Source organism: Schistocerca serialis, chromosome 7 (assembly GCF_023864345.2).
Source record: "Schistocerca serialis cubense isolate TAMUIC-IGC-003099 chromosome 7, iqSchSeri2.2, whole genome shotgun sequence".
Taxonomy (NCBI): domain Eukaryota; kingdom Metazoa; phylum Arthropoda; class Insecta; order Orthoptera; family Acrididae; genus Schistocerca; species Schistocerca serialis.
Genome location: NC_064644.1, coordinates 89,394,438 through 89,415,572, shown reverse-complemented (window position 1 = coordinate 89,415,572; position 21,135 = coordinate 89,394,438). Strand labels below are relative to the sequence as shown.

General features: G+C 39.2%; 1 protein-coding gene across 1 annotated transcript in view; it reads left to right on the top strand.

The window, feature by feature from the left end:
- The window catches only part of LOC126412122 (alpha-N-acetylgalactosaminidase-like), a 66,320-nt gene extending 46,214 nt beyond the window's left edge, over positions 1 to 20,106 (top strand). Inside the window, exons 7-10 of the mRNA XM_050081562.1 lie at positions 4,518 to 4,715; positions 11,476 to 11,640; positions 11,740 to 11,812; positions 19,920 to 20,106. Of these exons, the coding sequence (XP_049937519.1) occupies positions 4,518 to 4,715; positions 11,476 to 11,640; positions 11,740 to 11,812; positions 19,920 to 19,954 (471 nt within the window). The 3' untranslated portion in view covers positions 19,955 to 20,106. The remainder of the gene's footprint in view (positions 1 to 4,517; positions 4,716 to 11,475; positions 11,641 to 11,739; positions 11,813 to 19,919) is intronic.
- Positions 20,107 to 21,135: the final 1,029 nt, after the last annotated feature.

The following is a 21,135-nucleotide window of genomic DNA, read 5'->3' as shown; positions in this document are numbered from 1 at the left end:
GAGATGTATACATTAAGCAGATTCAGAAGGATGTAGGTCGCAGTAAGTACTGGGAGATGAAGGAGATTGCACAGGATAGAGTAGCATGGAGAGCTGCATCAAACTAGTCTCAGGACTGAAGACCACAACAACAAACAATGTATTTTGCACAAAAGGTAACTCCTCCCACCTGCAAGGAATATCTGTAGGTGGAGTTGGTCCTTCCTACAGAAGAAATCACACAAACTTTTCACTTCAGAGAATTTGAAACAAGAAACACCATATATCAGCCACTGCAGTCTGCTAATGATTTAATAAAAGACCTGTGCTGTTTTTTCTGTAACTACTGGACAAACATTTTTAATTATAAAGTAGCCCACATCAGCAGAGATACTTGTAAGCTACATTCAAACTGACTATGATTCATCTCTGACAGTATTATGGAAATAATAAAGCGCTACTCATCATATGGTGGAAATGTTGAGTTGCAGACAAGCACAACAAATAGACTGTTAAGCAAGTAATCTTTCATCCAAAAAGCCTTCTTCTGAACTCTCACACACATGACCAGTTCTCTGGCTGAATCTCTCTCTCTCTCTCTCTCTCTCTCTCTCTCTCTCTCTCTCTCTCTCTCTCTCTCTCTCTCTGTGTGTGTGTGTGTGTGTGTGTGTGTGTGTGTGTGTGTGTGTGTGTCTAATTCAGAAGGTTTTTTTGGCTGAAAGCTTACTTGTTTAGCAGTCTTTTTGTTGTGCCTGTTTGTGTTTCAACATTTCCAATATATTTTGAGTAGCAATCTATCCTTTTCATAATAGTGTCATTATTCCATCCTAGATTCTCCATTGAATGATTTATCTCTCTTGCCTATAACTACTTGAAACACCACAATTTAACTCATTCCCACCCACTGCACTTCGACTAATAATATGGACGAGCACCTATTTTCCACACCTATTTAGCTTTATGCTGTGCCTTGTAAATCTCCACCTACCAACATCCTAAAACCTACACCAACTGAATGAAGCCTATGCCAGATTTAAGTGTAGTCATTCACAACTATGCACTCACCCACCTCACCTCAAAGAGACAAAACCTGGGACATGGGGAGGGGGCAGCCTGCCACTCTGTAATGCTTAATAAAGAAACCAAGACTCTTCTGACCACAGCTGACAGTTCCAATGTATTGCACAAGTGCTGTTCATGGTCAAATACAACAAAACAACCAGCAGGCTTGATTAGCATATGCATTTATGTTCAACCATTCTTTTCTCATGATCTATTCATATTTTTGTCCACCCCTTGCAGCAATTTCCTGCAGTGAAAGAAGCATTGATTAATGTTGTTTCCAATCAAAAATCACAAGCCATGCAAGTGAAGATGATGGTACAAAACTTATTTTGAGAGAGTTTATTTCTGCCAGTGGAGCTCACATAATACTAGGTACAGAAGTGGGTAACACCCAAGATTGGCTGCCAAGATATTATGGAGACAAATTTAAGTATATATTAAATGAACTGATTAGTGGAGAATGGAGGAAGTGTATCCATTGCAATGGACAAGTTATTGAGAAAGAAATTTAAGCACATGAGAGACTGTTAGGCAAGGCTCTATATCAAGAGTTTTAAAACACTTTATAACTGGATCTTTCTATTGACCAAGACTTACCCTTGCATTAGATTAGATTAGATTAGATTAATACTTGTTCCATAGATCATGAATACGACACTTCGTAATGATGTGGAACGTGTCAGGTTAATAAAAGATGTCTGTACAAGATATTACATTACACAAAATATTGCATGACACTAATGTTTAAGTTTTTTCCCCCTTAATTTATATCTAAAAATTCAGCCAATGAGTAGAAGGAGTTGTCATCTAGAAATTCTTTTAATTTATTTTTAAATGTTAGTTGGCTATCTGTCAGGCTTTTGATGCTGGTTTGTAGGTGACCAGAGACTTTTGTGGCAGCATAATTTACCCCTTTCTGTGCCAAAGTCAGATTTAACCCTGCATAGTGAAGATCATCCTTTCTCCTGCTATTACTTTTGAACTGGGTTGGATTATTAACAACAAATTTCATAAGTGAATATATATACTGTGAGGATCCCTAGATCCTTAAATAGATGTGTGCAGGATGACCGTGGGTGGGCTCCAGCAATTACTCTGATTACACATTTTTGAGCAATGAATACTTTCCTACTCAATGATGAATTACCCCAGAATATGATGCCATATGAAAGCAGTGAATGAAAGTAGTCATAGTAAGCTAATTTACTGATGTTCTTATCACCAAAATTTGCAATAACCCTAATAGCATACGTAGCTGAACTCAGACGTTTCAGCAGACCATCAATGTTTTGCTTCCAGTTTAACCTCTCATCAGTGGACGCACCTAAAAATTTTGAAAATTCTACCTTAGCAACAGACTTCTGTTCAAAGCCTAAATTTATTACTGGAGTTGTGCCATTTACTGTACGGAACTGTAATACTGTGTTTTATCCAAATTTAAAGAGAGTCCGTTTGCTGAGAACCACTTATAATTTTGTGAAAAACATCATTTACAATTACATGACTTAGTTCTTGGTTTTTGGATGTTATTACTATACTTGTATCATCAGTAAAAAGAACTAACTTTGCATCTTCATCAATGTGGAATGGTAAGTCATTAATGTATATCAAGGACAGTAAAGGACCTAAGACCGAACCCTGTGGAACCCCGTACTTGATAGCCCCCCAGTTTGAGGAATCAGCTGTTGTTTTAACACTACATGAACCACTTATTTCAACTTTCTGCAATCTTCCATTTAAGTATGAATTAAACCACTTGTGCACTGCCCCCCTCAAACCATAATGATTTAGCTTATCTAAAAGAATTCCATGATTTACACAATCAAAGGCCTTTGAGAGATCACAAAAAATACCAATTGGTGATGTCCGGTTATTCAGAGCATTTAATATTTGATCAGTGAAAGCGTATATAGCATTTTCTGCTGAAAAGCCTTCCCGAAAACCAAACTGACATTTTGTTAGTACTTTATTTTTACAAATATGGGAGGCTACTCTTGAATACATTACTTTCTCAAAAATTTTTGATAGAGCTGTCAGAAGAGAGCTTGGGCGGTAGTTGTTGACATCCGACGTATCCCCCTTTTTATGCAATGGTTTTACAATGGCATATTTCAGTCTATTGGGGAAAACACCCTGCTCCAAAGAGCTATTACATACGTGGCTGAGAATCCTACTTATCTGTGGGGAACAAGCTTTAAGTACCTTGCTGGAAATGCACTAATAACCAAAAACTACAGATGAAACCTTAGCTTACTAGTATATGTTACATTGTCTTCATTGGAAGATACTTTAATCTTCCAATAATCAATTGTCCTGGAGAGCATGACAAGACATGCTGTAAACCTGTACTAAATGTCCTCTCTGAAAACTACTTAGTAGAGAGAGATTAGAAGCTCACTCATGATAGAAATGTGCTAGATCTAATGGGAACAGACCTGACCTCTTAGAGATGGCACTTTAGTTCTGGGGAAAATATGTAGGCTGTAGAGGAACTGTGTTTCAAGTTTAAAGGAATATTTGATCAAGCACCAAGTAGATCAGTTCTTGATGGTAATAGCTTCTAAGACACTAGTAACTACTGCATAATATGTGTAAAACAAATCACAAAGTTAGAGACAGATACATGCTAAATGAAACACATTTATCTGTCAAAGGGACAATGCTGAAGCTTTCAATAACTACCACAGGACAAACTTATTGAAACACAACTCACCAAACAAAGAAATTTTGATCATATGTAAATGCTGTCTGCGGCACAAAAGATACTGTTCAGGCACTCATGAACAGCACAGAAACTGAAATCAAGGGCAGCAAAGCAAAAATACTGACTTCCATTCTCAAATCTTCCTTTACTAAGGAAGATGTGGGCGCACTCCTCCAGTTACTTCTTGCACCATTGCAAATACAGGTGAGATACATATTTGTGTCACCGGCATGGAAAATGAAAAAAGCTGCTAAAATTGAACAAGGCTACTGTGCCCAGGGAAATTCCTTTGCTTTCCTCTCCTAGTAATATACTGGGCATTCCTTCAATTAATGTCTGTACTAAGTTGCTGGAAGAAAGCACAGGCCACACCCATTTATAAGACTGGTTACAGAATCGACCTACGGAACTAATGTCCAATATCATTGACATTCATCTACTGTAGAGTGTTAGAACATATTCTGAGTTCAAATTTAATGAAATATCTCTAACAGAATGACCTCCTCCATGACAACCATCATGGATCATGAAAACATCTTTCATGTGAAATGCAACATGTGAACTTCTCCCACATGATGACCTGGCAGCCATGAATCAAGGCAAATAGGTGAATTCAGTATGTTGTGTCTTACTAAGAGATTGTAATTCAGTACCACAGCAAAGTTTCATATAACCTTTTCCCCAATTAGAAACATATTTATATGGATTGTGGATTACTGTTAACATGTCTTCCTGTTTTTGCACTTATGTTACTGTTTCTTTCTTTTAGCTGATTATTGGAAATTATGGACTAAGCTTGGAACAGAGTAAAGTCCAGATGGCTGTGTGGGCCATACTTGCAGCACCATTACTTATGTCAAATGACTTGAGTGCTGTTGAACCACAATTCAAGGCAGTTCTTCAGAATACAGATGCTATTGCCATCAATCAAGATCCACTTGGTATTCAAGGTAGAAGATATGGAAAGGTAAATATTGTAATTAGTTAATATTTTTAGGAGCACTTTATTTATTTTTTAATGTTCATCTTAGGTTGGTGCATAAGTTCATAGCATTTTTGTTTTGCATGTTGCTATTCTGGTTGCTATGGGCACATTCATTGATTGTCATTTTTATTTGTAGTTAACTGTTGCTGTTTGAGTTTACATATTGCCATTTTGTCAATTTGGAGATACTGAGTGGAGCTGTGGATAGAAAATGGAGTTCCAAGTGAAGATAATGGGACATTTCCAACATATTCTTCTGTTTGAGTTCAATAAAGGGGTGACAGCAGTGGAGGCAGCCAGAAACATTTGTGCCATGTATGCAGATAATGCCAATGGACAGACCATGACAATAAAATGATTTTTCTTATGTTAAGGAGGGTCATTTTGACTTTAGCGACAATCCATGTTCAGGAAGACCTTCGGGGTCTGATGATGATCGTTTAAAGGCATTAATCCACAATGATACACATCAGTATATTCAAGAACTGGTAAATGTGATGAACTGTGATCATTCCACCATTTTGCAACATTTGGATGCAATGTGGAAGTGCGTGCTCTATGCCAAAATCATAAAAATTGGCAGGTGGCCATATGCGTATCTCTGCTTGCTCGTCATCAATTGGCTCACACACAACACTGACCATTACTATCCTGTATCATTAATGGTGAGGAGAAACGGTGTCCTCATTCTAACGTAAGGAAAAGAAAGGAATGGCTGAGTACAAACAAAGCAGCAACTCCCTGTACAACTTCGCACATCCAGAAAAGATTCTACCTGGTGGAACAGCAATGGTGTGGTCTAGTACAAATTACTGCACTTACATGTAACCATCACTGTTGACATTTTTTGCCAACAACTGAGAGGTCTTGCAAATGCAATCCAAGAACAATGATCAGGAAGGCTGTGTGAAGCGATGCTACCTCACAATAATGCCCACATGGATTCTGCTATACTCACAAACAACACTATACAGGAGTTGGGTTGGGAAGTCATTGCTCACCCACTGTAATCATCTGATCTTGCACCCTCAGATTTTCACCTTTTGCAGTCTCTATTGAACAACCTTCAAGGAACTTCCTTTCTGGATGAAAATGTGTTCCGAACATGGCTTTATGAGTTCCTTACCTCAAAATCATGTGATTCTACAGTCAAGGAAATGAAAAATTATCGGAGCACTGACGGACTGTTATAAATAGTTTGGGAGAATATATTATTGATGACTAAAGTCTCTTTTATGTTATCTGTTGTGTTTATTAAGATCATATAAAAATGCTGTGAACTTGTGCACCAGCCCAATATTATTGGCCGATAACAATTGCTATAAGAAAACTACCTTTGGCCCTGTAGATACTATTTTCAGATGATTTACTGGAGTAAATTATAAGGTACAGTTTCCATTTTCTAGATTGAAATTTTCACTCTGCAGCAGAGTGTGCCTTGATATGAAATTTCCTGGCAGATTAAAACTGTGTGCTGGACCGAGACTTGAACTCAGAACCTTTGCCTCACAACCTGTCCTCAGAGCTTCAGTTCTGCCAGTATCTCGTCTCTTCGCAGAAAAGCTTCTGTGAAGTTTGGAAGGTAGGAGACGAGATACTGGCAGAATTGAAGCTGTGAGGACAGGTTGTGAGTTTTGCTTGGGTAGCTCAGTTGGCAGAGCACTTGCCCATGAAAGACTTAGGTCCCGAGTTCAAGTCTTGGTCCGGCACACAGTTTTAATCTGCCAGGAAGTTTCTTCTCATTTTCTGTTTTATGGCTATAAGAAAATTGTTAAGGACTTGGAATCAGGACTTTAGATAAGTTTTTATATCTTGTGTTATTGTTACACATACTACAGTTTATCTGGTACTATCCTATCATCCTATAATATAACAGAAAATACTGGATGGAATGTAAATTATGTGAAGAAATACAATCACTCAGCATATAAATGAAGTATTGATCTGATGAAAAGCACAGAAACAAGATATTCCTGACAGTACCTCAGCATCAAACATGTGTTCATGCACACACACACACACACACACACACACACACACACACACACACACACATAGAACAAGTCCCCAATGCTTTGGTCCAATATGTGTGGTCTCACAAAGACCTGACAACTGTGCACAGTTATCAACAACCACAACAAACATTATGAAGTATTAATGCTACCAAAAAGTAAATCTCTGTCCCTAAAGAAATATGTGAAACATTCAGCAACCACTTCATAAACATTGGTAGCAAATTGGTGCTCCTATTTTACACCTCTCTTCAGAGCTAGAGTTATTCACCAAAACATTATTTCTCAATCCATTCACACGAGGCAAAATCTGAGCTGCTATAAAAAAGAAACCAAACTCACACATGTGGTTCTGATAGCATATCTGATTACTTTTTCAAACAAATCTGCTATAATATGTTTATCCCATATCAGATATAATAAAATGCTCCTTGTTGTCAGGCCAATACCTCTCTTTAGAAAGGAGTGATGTTGATAACTACAGATCCCTCTTGAGCTAAACCTGACAGTGTCAAACTAACAAAGGTTCTTGAGAAAGCAGTATATGACTATGTTATTAAGTTGCCAGAAAGCATTTTTATTGACTCCTCTCCAGTTTGACTTTTGTAAAGAGAGAGCAATACATGGTGCCCTACTTTCATTTCTAACTGAATTTTATAGAGCATCAGTGACAGAAAGTATACAAAAGGAGTATTTCTCAATCTTACAAAGGACTTCCATTTCATCAGCCTTGAATTACTCATGGATAAAGTGCTAATGTTTGGAATTAGGGGGAATGCAATGATTGGCTTAGGTCATGTCTCTCAGAGAGAGTACAAAAAGTTACTTCACTTCAAAACACATGTTTTGACAGGATGTATACCAAACTTATTCTGTCTCTTTCAGTTGATAGCTATCCACTTAGCACTTTTAAGGTTGTATACTTTGATACCAAAGTGGTTAGCATATTTCAATAGCATCTGAAAAATGCATCTTTCATATTGTTACTGTGAATTCTACCTTTTCAATCCAATGATATTAAATTTAAATTCTAATATGATTAAATTCACAGCATCCAATGAATTAAAAACATAGGTGGAAAATATTCACAGAAGTACTGTTTGCACTCTAAAGTCAGATTGACACTGAAAATTAAAAAATTAATCCACAATGATACACATCAGTATATTCAAGAACTGGTAAATGTGATGAACTGTGATCATTCCACCATTTTGCAACATTTGGATGCAATGTGGAAGTGCGTGCTCTATGCCAAAATCATAAAAATTTTTAAATTAAAGTCAGAACAATTGCAATAACTAACAAAAATGGGACATTATGCTCCTCAAAGAGTGGAGAAAGAGGGAATAACTTAAAAAATGTTTATTCAGCTCTGCGGACACTTTGTTTGCATGCTGCATTTAACAGGTGAATTTATTACATTGCTTTCATGATTTCTTCCAGTGACGCCTGTGGGCTGAGGATGACACGGTGGCCGGTCGGTACCGTTGGGCCTTCATGGCCTGTTTGGGAGGAGTTTTAGTTTTTCAGTTCATGATTTCTATTTCCTGATATAGACTGGTATAGCTGAAGCTGAACAAATTATGTTTTGTAAGCTGTTTTGTGATGATTGGATAAAGTGTAACTCAGTGTCAGTATACAACTAGATGAATATGGGAAGTCCCCCATAACCACCCTCATATTGATCTGCCCTCACATCTTCAGTTTGTCATATTATTATGCAGCCATGACATCTGAAGCACAAAATTCATAATTCTGTGACTATGTGGCACTATGTTGCACATAACTGAGTCTGAGAAAGAGTTTGGAATGCATGTCTTTTCAACCTTGAAATCTCAAATTTTTTTCTTTTATCATAGGAAGCTACAGACAAAATATTGAGGAAATAATAATGGTATGAGACTGGTGCCATACCAAGCAGTTGCTATAATTTCCAATAAACAGCATGCCAATAAAAAAAGTCAAGATATATAGTGACTATTAAACTCACAGTATTTCCTGTTGTGCTTGGGAATGTTAAATCCGCAGTTTACTAGAGTTGCTAGAAATACATGAGAATACTGAATACTGTTTTCAATAAAAATTTGTGCTCCATATTCCAAGGCAAGGCAAATGGCCCGTTTTGCCTCCCCCTTGCAGACATCTATGTTGGCATCGTACTGTTGGTGAACACGTTTATACACAAGCAGTGTTCAGTTTTTTAATGTTACTGAAGTTTCTCAGTGACACACTCACAAATATCTTGATAATTATTCATGCTCACATGTACATAAATAATGCGAACATTAATACTTTCCATGAGTTATCAAATTCAGTACATTCCTATGAAAATATTTTTGTCTAATTCTTCACAATATTCAAACTACATTGCAGCAAAGCCTTTGTGGAAATGTTAATATGTTCTGTGCTACATGATTTACTTTATGATATTGCACTGTCTAGTCAGTCACACAGGTACAACCCGAGCTGACTGCCTCATGCCCATGCCGGTCACGACAATGTCGCAAATAAGATAACAAGTGCCAGAGTAGTATTTAAATGTTCAAATATTGTTTAAAGTGGGATGACAGGACATACACAATCTCATACAAAGATATTCACTATGCAGAAGAGAGTAGTTAAGATAATGAGACACATCCTTCACTCCTTCACCATTAAACATCTATTTCTGAAGCTCAGTAGCCTGCCAGTGCCTTGTATTTATATTCATGAAACAGTATGCTTTGTTTATGAAAATTTACATAGTTTTTAAAAAAATGAAGACATCCATCACCAGATCTGTTATTCCAGTCATATATAAGAGGCAGTCAAATGAAAACCAAACACCTGTCGCAACGGAACCATGGAACTGTTCCATTCAAAAGTAATCACCACATGCATTAAGACATTTATCCCACTGGGATACGAGACAATCAGCTCCTGTTTCATAGAATGCAGTCAGCCACTGATGGCTCCACAACCACACCCACTCTTGGGCTTTCTTATCTGACTGAAACCAACATCCACACATGTCTTTCTTCGGGTTGCCAAAGATGTGAAAATGACACGGTGAAGATCTGGGCTGTGAGGATGTTGCAGTGTTTCCTAACCAAATCTCTAAAGTGTAGCCTTTGTCCAACCAGCAGTGTGGGGGTGGGCATTATCATGCAACAAGATCATTCCGTCCAACAGCACTTTGAGAACCTGAGGGCAAATGGCAAAGCCAACAATGGAAACATCCCACATATCCCCCACAAAAGAAATTCAAAGCTGTTCACATAAGTTCCAGTAAGGTCATGATGACTTTCTTCTTTGACTGTAGGCTCTCTCTACTCATTGAGTTCCTTGAGTGTGGAACCACAATCAAAATGCAGCACTATGAAGAGACTTTGCAGAAAGGGTGACACATCATAAAGTCAGAATGCTCAGGGATGCTGTCAGATGGAATCATTCTATGTGCATGATAAAGTCCTGTCCTGCAAAATTAGATGAAGGCTGCACCTCAGTTATTTGGTTGGAAAACAGTGCAACATCCTTCATACAGCTGGACCTTTCAACACATGATTTCCACATCTTTGGTGACCTGAAGAAAGACATGCATGGGTATTGGTTTCAGTCAGATTTGGTAGTACAAGAGTGGGTGCAATTGTGGAGCCATCAGTGGCTTACTGCGTTCTATGAAACAGCAACTGATCATCTCATCTTTGAGTGGGATAAATGTCTTAATACATATGATGATTTCTTTTTGAGTGGAACCATAACTTAGTCTCATTGTGGTGGGTGTTCAATTTTCATCAACTGCCCCTCATTATCTATAACTAGCCAACAGCTATGCAAAGGACACAGCAGTGTAAGGTACATGGCAGACCTTCTATACAACAAGCTACCCAAAAACTTAAAGTCAAATAGACAAGGGTTTAGAGAAAAAGTAAAAAACCTACTTTGTAAGAACTACTTTTGTACAGTAGAATGTGCACCTAATATAACAAAATTAAATCTTTGTAAGAAAATAACTGTTTTAGTTCATTCTAAATTTATTTTTCTTATTATGCATCTAGAAGAACCAAGTTAAATGTTTCCTTAATTTCCTTTATTTCACTCTACAAATGTAACTGTTGTCTTCTTTAATATGAGCTAGTCATAATATTCATAATCTGCAATTTGTAGTCTAGTGGTTAGCACTGCTGACTCTAGATCACTGGATTACGGGCTTGATTCCTGACTGGGTGTGCATTTTCTTCACTTGGGGACTGGGTGCTTGTATTGTTCTAATCATTTCATTTCATCTTAATTGATGTGCGAGTCACCAAAATGGCATCAAATAGAAAGACTTGTACCAGGTGGGTGAACACACCCAAATGGGGTTTTACAGCCAATAATGCCATATGATCATTTTATATTTATACAAACTGTAACTGTGAATTGTCCCATATCCTTTTGTAACAACACACATAAGAATTTCTGGGATCAATAAGAACTGAATGAAATAAAAATGTTCATCCATGTAGCTGTGAGAACACTACAGTTACTGCAAAGCTTCTGCAAGAGCAAAATCAATAAAAATCTATCTTTTTCTTTTCCAAACTGAAAGTCTATCCAGCTTGCAGTATTTTAATCATTTACTGTGACATTCATTGTTCTTTTTAATGTACTTTATACTTGGTTTTAACTTGCTTGAAGCGCTCAAGGTAATATGGAGATCAGCTATGTGATGTAATTTGTTTTTCTTTTTCTTTTTTTTCTGTACACAGAAACAAAATATAGAGATATGGATTCGACCAATAACACCTGTTGTCAATGAACAGTACTCTTATGCAGTTGCATTTGTGAGTCTACGAACAGATGGTATTCCATATCCACTGCAATTTACTTTACAGGAGTTGAATCTCAATAATCCCAATGGCTACACATTTCAGGTATTAAAAATCTATTGTAGTCTACATTACATAATTTACATATTATTTCTGAAACATTAAGTAAATACAGATAAAATAAATGCACTTTTTGTGTTGTAGGAGCTCTTCAGCAGCAATGACACATTCATTATCAGCCAGAATGACACACTGCAGTTCAGAGTGGTGCCAACAGGTAACTGTCTGCTCCCAGTATGACTCATAATTAACTCTCATTTCAGCTGCTTCTTTTTCTTCAACTAAAATACTCTAACTAAGATAACATATCTTTGCTAAAACCACAGTTCCATCAAACTATTTGACTGAACATTTGTAAAATTGTACAGATTTATGATTATGTACATATACACCCATGCTCATAAATTAAGGATAGTTGCAGAATGTGGTGCCACACAATGTGGCACTACACAATACTGGCACTAATAGCATAGCACATAGGGAACACACATAACATAGATCTGTATGTCCACGGTATTGGTGATAAGTTGAGAAAACCGTCCCGAAACACACGTGCTACAAAATGCCACTGTTTCCTGTGCATGTACTCTGACATCAGTATGGGATATGATCACCATGCACACATACACAGGCCACACAACAGGTTGGCATACTGTGGATCAGGTGGTCGAGCAGCTGCTGGGGTATAGCTTCCCATTCTTGCACCAGTGCCTGTTGGAGCTTCTGAAGTGTCGTAGGGGTTTGAAGACGTGCAGCGATACTTTGACCGAGAGCATCCCAGACGTGCTCGATATGGTGTAGGTCTGGAGAACAGGCAGGCCATTCCATTCGCCTGGTATCTTCTGTTTCAAGGTACTCCGCCACGATGGCAGGTCAGTGGGGCCGTGCATTATCATCCATCAGGAGGAAGGTGGGACCCACTGCACCCCTGAAAAGGTAGATATACTGGTGCAAAATGACGTCCCAATACACCTGACCTGTTACAGTTCCTCTGTCAAAGACACGCAGGGGTGTACATGCACCAATCATAATCCTGTCAAAGACACGCAGGGGTGTACATGCACCAATCATAATCCCATCTCACACCATCAAACCACGACCTCCATACAGGTCCCTTTCAATGACATGAAGGGGTTGGTATCTGGTTCACACCAGATGAAAATCTGGCAACAACCACTGTTCAGACTACACCTGGACTCATCCGTGAACATAACTTGGGACCACTGGCCCAATGACCATGTACTGTGTGAATAAACCACGTCTGTTCAGTCGTCTGTAGACTGTGTGTCTGGAGACAACTGTTCCAGTGGCTGCGGAAAGGTCCCAAGCAAGGCTACCTGCAGTACTCTATGGCCGTCTGCGGGCACTGATGGTGAGATATTGGTCTTCTTGTGGTGTTGTACACTGTGGATATCCCATACTGTAGTGCCTGGACATGTTTCCTGTCTGCTGGAATTGTTGCCATAATCTTGAGATCACACTTTGTGGCACACAGAGGGCCCACGCCACGACCTGCTGTGTTTGATCAGCCTCAGTCGTCCTAGTATTCTACCCCTCATAATGTCATAAATATGGGTTCTTTGAGCCATTTTCAACACACAGTCACCATTAGCACATCTGAAAATGTCTGCAGACTTACTCACTGCACCGTACTCTGACATGCACCAACACACCTCTGCATATGTGGACTGCTGCCAGCGCCACCGTGTGACAACCGCAGGTCAAATGCACCACATGGTCATATCCCGAGGTGATTTAAACCTGCAAACCATCTGCTAGAACGTTGTTTCACCATGTTTTCTTAATTTATGAGCATGAGTGTATATAATCACCAATACTACACTTAAAACATTGTGCTGTAGGAAAGTTCTTGAAGACTGTAAATACTCTGGATTAAAGGAGACCACTCACAGGAATGTAGAAGTGTTGATTGTCAATAGACACACACAGAAGAAAGAAAACTTGCTAGCTTTCAGAGTTATCCTTTTATGAGCTACAGTAAGTACACACAGGAAACGTACACACTCACACACTGCCAGTGCTGTAGTTCAGCAGGTGGACTGGTTGTGGTGGGGTACTGTCAGATGGGATGAATAAGGCGAGAGGGAGGTGGGATGCAGGGAGTACTGTGGCTAGTAGCTTGGTGGGAGCCAGCTCCTTTGCCGGCTAGGAATGGGACAGGGAGGGATAGCAGGTATATGGGCTAGGCATTTAACACACAATTGTAGAGGGTGGTGGGGAGTGGTACATGCTGGAGTCGGAGACATGAATTAGGAGAGGGTGGCAGGATGGGGGAAGGGGAAACTGCTGGGTAAAGGGTGTGGGGACAAAGGGTTGCTTGAGATTGAGGCCAGGATGATTACAGGGGTGAAGGATGTATTGTAAATATGTATTTTAACATTTAAGTGGCACACAGGAACTTGTGATTTGATGCATAGTTCATGCACAGTTCAGAGAAGATGGTGGTGGAGGGGAAGACCCAGATGATCTCGATTGTGAAGCAGCCATTGAAATTGAGCATGTTGTGCTCAGCTGCATGTTGTGCCATTGGGTGATCAACTTTGTTCTTGGCAAGAGTTTGATGATGGCCATACCTCCTGGTGGGCAGTTGGCTGGTAGCCATACCAACATAGAAAAACTGTGCAGTGTTTGCAACAGAGTTTGTATATGACATGGCTGCTTTCAGAGGTGACACAGCCTCTGACAGGGTAGGATGAACCTGTGAGAGGACTGGGGCAGGAGGTGCTAGGTGGTTGATTGCACAGGTCTTGCACCTTGGTCTGCCTCAGGGGTATGATCCCTGTAGCAAGGGCTGGGAGTGGGGGCGGCATACAGATGGAGTAGGATGTTGTGTATGTTGGATGGACAATGGAACACTACTAGGAGGGATGGGAAGGATTTGTACTCAAGGTCAAGAAGCCCTAACCACATTCCTTCACAACCTCAGCACCTACTCTCCCATACACTTCACCTGGGCCTGCTTACCTAATTTGCCACCTTCTTGGATGTTGGCCTCTGCCTTTCTAATGGCTCCATCCACACCTCTGCCCACATTAAACCCACTAACCATCAACAGTACCTGCATTTCAACAACTGCCATTCCATCCACAACAAAAAGTCTCTCCAATCCAGCCTAGCCATCCAGGTACTGTGTACAAGAACTCATTTGCCCTGTATGCTGAAGTTCTCATCAAGTTCTCATCAAGTTCTTCACAGAGAGGCACTATCCCTCAGACCTAGTCCACAAACAGATTTCCTGTGCCTTTCCCCACACACCCCAAATCCTCCCACCATCCTCATGAACCAGCTACCAAGAAGTGTCTCCATAGTCAACCAATACCACCACAGACTGGAACAACTGAACCACATCCTTTGCCATTATCTAATGCACCCGCCCAACTTTCCCTTTCCCTGCTCTCCCTGCTTCACAGCCTTCCAATGTCTTGTCATGCCTCCATGTATTCCCTGTGGATTCCACCAGACAGTGCTCTTGTTTCCACCCAACCCACACTCAAAGAGCAGTTGACTTTAAAACTGAAAACAGATAAGGCAGTATCATAGGCAGAATTTGAGACCCAAGGCACTTGTTCTGATCAGGATTGAATCTACTTTGTGTGGTTATGCAATGAACTAGGGTATGTGAATCATCTACTATTCTCACAGACCAGATACAAGACTTCAGTATCTGCAGAACGCATGACATTGCTGCTACTTGCCATAGTTGGGGTGGGTACTTCACACAATGATGATTCAGTAACAACTGGGGAACTGAAACATACTCAGCACGTGGCTGGTGCGGGTGGCTTTCAACTGAGCACATGACAACTTTTGGCATGAAGTGCAAGGCTAAGTCCAAGGAGTTTAACTTCACAGGAGCACTCCCTGCTCTACTTACTGCCACTTGCAAGCAAACACATCCATCAGCAGGTCTGCCCATATGATACAATGTGTGTGCCCTTTATGGCAGATTTTTAGAACTACTCTGCTGTTCTACCCATGTCAGCTTATCTGCCTCCATTGTGACAGCCACTGGGGGTTATAATAAAAAGGCACAACAAAAATTCTTTATCAGGACATATGTTAATGCAAAGATTCATCTTCCAACACTGACTGCAGTGTTGTTGTCAACCCAGAAGTGCACACTAGTACTAAATTTGATGTTCAACCACTTAAATGTATGTATGTGATCTGGAGACACTGTTTACATGATGTATGAATTTTTGTGCAATGTTACATTTTCTTTTATTAATATGGTATAATCACTTCATGAGTAGCTTATATTGGTGACATGTATCAATCATTTATTCATACCCAATTTTTTTTGTAAATAGCAATTCACATGATGCATACGTATAGTGGAATAAGCATTCAGAAAAATGCTTTGTAAATGTGATGAATCACGGTATGGCAAAAAAAGAAGAAGAGAAAGAAGTTCGGAGCTGCATTTGACAGTAGTAAGATTATGAAAGTGGTAGACTGCGGTCATATAATGCAAGAGGTTTAAGAGAAGCTAGAACTTTGCTGGCTTTAATGTAAACATCTTCCAAGGGCTTCACTGCTCTGTTAGTCTGTGAACTAACTAAGAAGTTCAGGACCAGTCTGACAAGACAAGGAAAAAGGGCAAGTTCAGCTAAGTAGTGGTTGAAGATTAAAGGACCAAGAGGCCCTTCTGTTAGAAAGTGGTGACAGCAAGGAAATGTTCAAGTTAGTACAGAACTCACTGGATACAAAATATCAGGTAACAAATATTTTTAGGCCAAGTGCAAGGCTTAGCAATGACACCTGTAATTTAGGCTCTCTGGGTGAAGATCTTGGCAAAGAATGTTATGTAGTGATTATAGAGGGAGGGGGGGGGGACGGGGGGAGCTGGGAACAGGGAACAGTTTCGACTGTAGCTTCAACCATGCAATTGAGGCTGACATTATACACTAATGTTACTTTTTGAGCTTTTTAATAAACAAAAGAGATCAATTTTTTTCATAACTAGTGTTTTACCCATGGCATCGCCAGAGTATGCCTGCCTCCCTTTCTCTCCCCATCTTGTTTTTTCCCCATCTCTTTGGCCATCTCCTCCTCCCACCGCTCTCTCTCCACCTCCTCCTCGTATCCTGGATTACATATCTACAGTGATGAGAACTCCCTTGTCCAATATACTGAAGATCTCACAAAGACTATCACAGACAGGCAATACCCCCCACCCCCCAACCCCCTCAAATCTAGTCTATAGACAGATCCCCATGCCATATCTTCACACATCTGTAATCCTCCCATCACCCCCCAAGAAACAGCTACAAAGGAGCACCACCATCATCACCCATTATCATCCTGGAACAGAACAACTGAGACATATCCTTCACCAGGGCTTTAATTATCTCTCATCCTGTGCTGATAAAAGCTACATTCTACCAGAGATCCTTCACACCTCTCCCAAAGTGGTCTTCTGTCATCTACCCAACTTAAACAACATCCTAGTCCACCCTTAGACCACTCCAACTCCTAACACCTTGCCATATGGACCAAAAGATCCACCAAATCCACCCACTTAGCACCTCCTACTCCAGTCTTCTTACAGACTTATCACATCAGGTGCCAGAACACCTGTGAAAGCAGCCATGTCATACACAGAGTCTGCCACAAATGCTGCATGGCTTTTTTTGTTCGTATTACTACCAACCAGTTGTCCACCAGGCTGAATGGCCATCACCAAACTCTTGCCGAGAATGTAGTTGACCACTGGGTGGTACAGCATGCAGCTGAGCACAACATTCTCAATTTCAGTGGCTGCTTCTCAACCTGAGTCATCTAGGGGTAATCAACCTGTTCCCAACTGCCCCCTATTGGGTGTTCCTGCTTTCATGGTGGGCAGTAGACAGTGGGGATTTTAAAAACATTTTCATTAGATTTTCATAAAATTTTGACCTAAAGTAAATAATTATTATTATCTGTTTTAACTTGCTGTAACTCTGCTTTATAAATTTTATGAACTTTAGTTACTTCCCTAGTCTATACATCACCATTAATATGGTACATGTGGGCGGTTAGAAAGATTTACTACTAACAGAGATACAAAAGTGGGCGTTAGGTAAAAAAGGGTGACTATCCCTGATCTAGATCCTACCCTCCACCATCAGCATCTCTGAATTACACAGCTGGGAGTTACTCTTATAACACATCCTCTGCTCTCATAATTGTCTTGGCCTCAATCTCAGCTAAATCACTGTTCCCCCACCCTCCACCCATCAGTCTCTGGTTCCTCCTTCCTTTCATCCCATCCCATTTCACATCCTCACATTGCCCTCTGTGTGTGCTACTTTCCTCAGGCCAGTATGGGGTCCCAACTCATATACTTGCCACCCCTCCCACATTTCTAGCCAACATTTTCCTCGTGAGTTGGAACCTCATGCTTAGTTATCATGTTACTGTATAAAATGTGCCACATTATACAAATGTTAGTTAGAAATAAAACATTTATTATTGAAATGCACTTTGTGCACATGGCCATGACTATACATGCAACACTGACACTACAATATATGCTGTATAACGTGGATCATCAATGAACAGAACATGTCAAGCTAACATAAACTGCTGTGGTAATATGCATTTTATTGCATAATGTGATTTTTACAATGTAACAATCATCTGTGAGCATTACATGTATGGAGCCAGCCGGAGTGGCCGAGCGGTTCTAGACGCTTCAGTCTGGAACCGCGCAACCGCTACGGTTGCAAGTTCGAATCCTGCCTCAGGCTTGGATGTGTGTGATGTCCTTAGGTTAGTTAGGTTTAAGTAGTTCTAAGTTCTAGGGGACTGATGACCTCAGATGTTGAGTCCCATAGTGCTCAGAGCCATTTGAGCCATTACATGTATGGACATGGACATGGCCATGTGCACAAGGTGCATTTTGATAGTAAACGGTTTGTTTGTTCCTGACAAACGTTTTGTATAATGTGCTATCTTTTTTTTTTTTTTTCACTAACTTGACAACTGGCCATGAGGTTCCAGCTCACAATCAACACGTTTTGTAACAAAAAATTTGAGGACCTGTATGACAGCAACATCTGTCAAAACCAGTTGCTGTAAATAAAGAAATACTTATGCGACCTTGGCCTTAGAAGGTTTTTATACTTAATTGTTTGAAAAATTTTCTGATTCAATAGACATTTCACCAAGAATAAGTAAACAACTGCACTTCATGAGTAGAGTGGAGGATGAAATATAGTCTGCAAAATAAACCCCCCTTCCTCTGACAGAAATGTTTGCAGCTCAAAGGGGCCAACAGTAAACAATAATGATATAAATAAAAAAAATATCTAAAATCTCATACTGCTGGGCTGTGTGAGAAGAGGCAACACTGTACAGAGATGAAAACTAGTGAAAAATATAATTTACTGATAGATTACAATTGAAGGCAAACAGAAAAATAGTTACTGTTATAATTTAACATATAAAATATTAATATTTTGAATGCTAAAAAACAAAGCAGTGCTTCTAAATCCTCTTAAGATAGGGGAGCCAAAATATATGTAGCAGATTTGTTTCAATATAATTCATTCACTTGTTACATGAGAAGCCACTATAGAATACAACAAAGCAAAGAACACACAAATATTTTGGGATGTACTCAGGGGAATAAATATGTCTGTATTGAAAGAAGAGAGATGGGAAATGTTGCCAAGAATTTTGGTCAGTTATAGAATAGCAACAGTGATTAATGTAGTAGCTGTTGGCAACTTGTTTAGCAGGACAATGGCTAAAGGATAAATTGCTGGAAGCAGTGCAATGGCAGAAAAATTCTTCTCACAGACATTTCCAGGCCTGCACCACAAGCTGTTAATGTCAGAACAGAGAGAATATTCAAGGATATTAGTAAAATATATGACATGGATCAAACAATGGAAACTCCAGGTTGGGATGTCTCCTAATATTGTTGACAAGGGATGAATGTCAGGTAGCCCTGGGAATACGGGATGCCACAATAAGCAAGAGAAAGGAAGGTAGACTTTTTCAAGTATATGAACAGGACATGAGATGAAGGAGAGAAACTGGTTTCTTTACAGCGAAGTATACCAATGATGGCCATTTACATCATAAACCATGGCTGGCACATTGTAACATACTTTGTTGTGTGTGCACTACTCAGTGAAATTATTTTCCAAGCTATGGGTGCTCAGAAATTTTTTGTCAAACTATTTCCTATTTTCAAACCATCATTCTTGACTTTCATATTTAGACTTTGCTTTTATATCATCACAAAAAGAAATACCTGTTTTGAGTTGAAAGACATGAAATTCTAACTACTGCTTTTCTTTCACTTCTTTCAGGTGTGAAGTTCTACAGGGCTACTGTAATAGAATAATAGCATATTACCAATTTATATATACACAGAGTAGTCTTTCTTTTCAAAATATCAACATGATTTTAATACAGTTATCAGTTTCAAACAACTGATATTATCTGTGATAATTTTATACACAAAAATGAAATTTTTACTAATGTACAATTCAAATAGTTAAGGAAATACAGGTCTACCAAAGAGGACAGATGATGTAATGTTGTAAGACAATAAAATATCTACCTACAACAATGAATATTTTTTTCCTTTCTTTAGCGTGACACACAGTCTTTGAATTATGTACATACTTTAATACTTTTAATACTGTACATACTTTAATTCTTTTAATTAGTCACACATTTGCACCATTTTCTATATATCTGTCATTAGGAAAAATTATTTGAGATGGAGAACAATCAAATTCTATATTACCATAAAACACTGCAGCTATGATTAGTTTCCTTTGATGACTACATTAACTACTATCACTAATGATATTTAGTTTCCATTATTTGTTGAGATTTATTTACATTTAAAAATGTTATAAATTTTATCATAAACAGTCAGCATAAAATTAACTCAGTTGGGGAAAAAGACTTCTGTCTATCTATTAGCACCAGGTTTGTTCTAAACATCCCAGAACTTTGCCCACAAAATTTTCTACACTTACCTTTCACTTCTCCTTTGAAATACTTTCCTCAACAATTGACACACTGCTGCCAACACCGTTTCCACTTCCAGAAGTGGTCTTGTTATGCCTCCTGCTGGATTGCACAAAATGCTGTCTGCAAATTTTCCTTTATCTCATCTATCATTGCAAATCTTTCTCCTTTCAATGGGGTATTCAACTTTGGAAATAAACAAAAAAAGTCCACAGGTTCCAGGTCTGATGAGTATGGGGGATGAGCAGCACAGGTATTTCGTTTTTTGTGCAGCAGTCATGGACTAACAGGGTTGAATGTGCGGGTGCATTATCATGATACAAGTGCCTTGAATCACCTTGTACTTTTCAGACCATTTCTTTCTCACATTTTCTCACAGGCATTGCAACTATTTCTGATAGTACCATTGATTAACAGTTTGTCCCCATTGCACAAGTTAATGATGAACTAGTCCTTCAAAGTAAAAGAAAACTATTAGTATGGCTTTGACATTTAACCTGACTTGCCAAACTTTTTTTGGTGTTGGAGAACCTTTCCCTACCC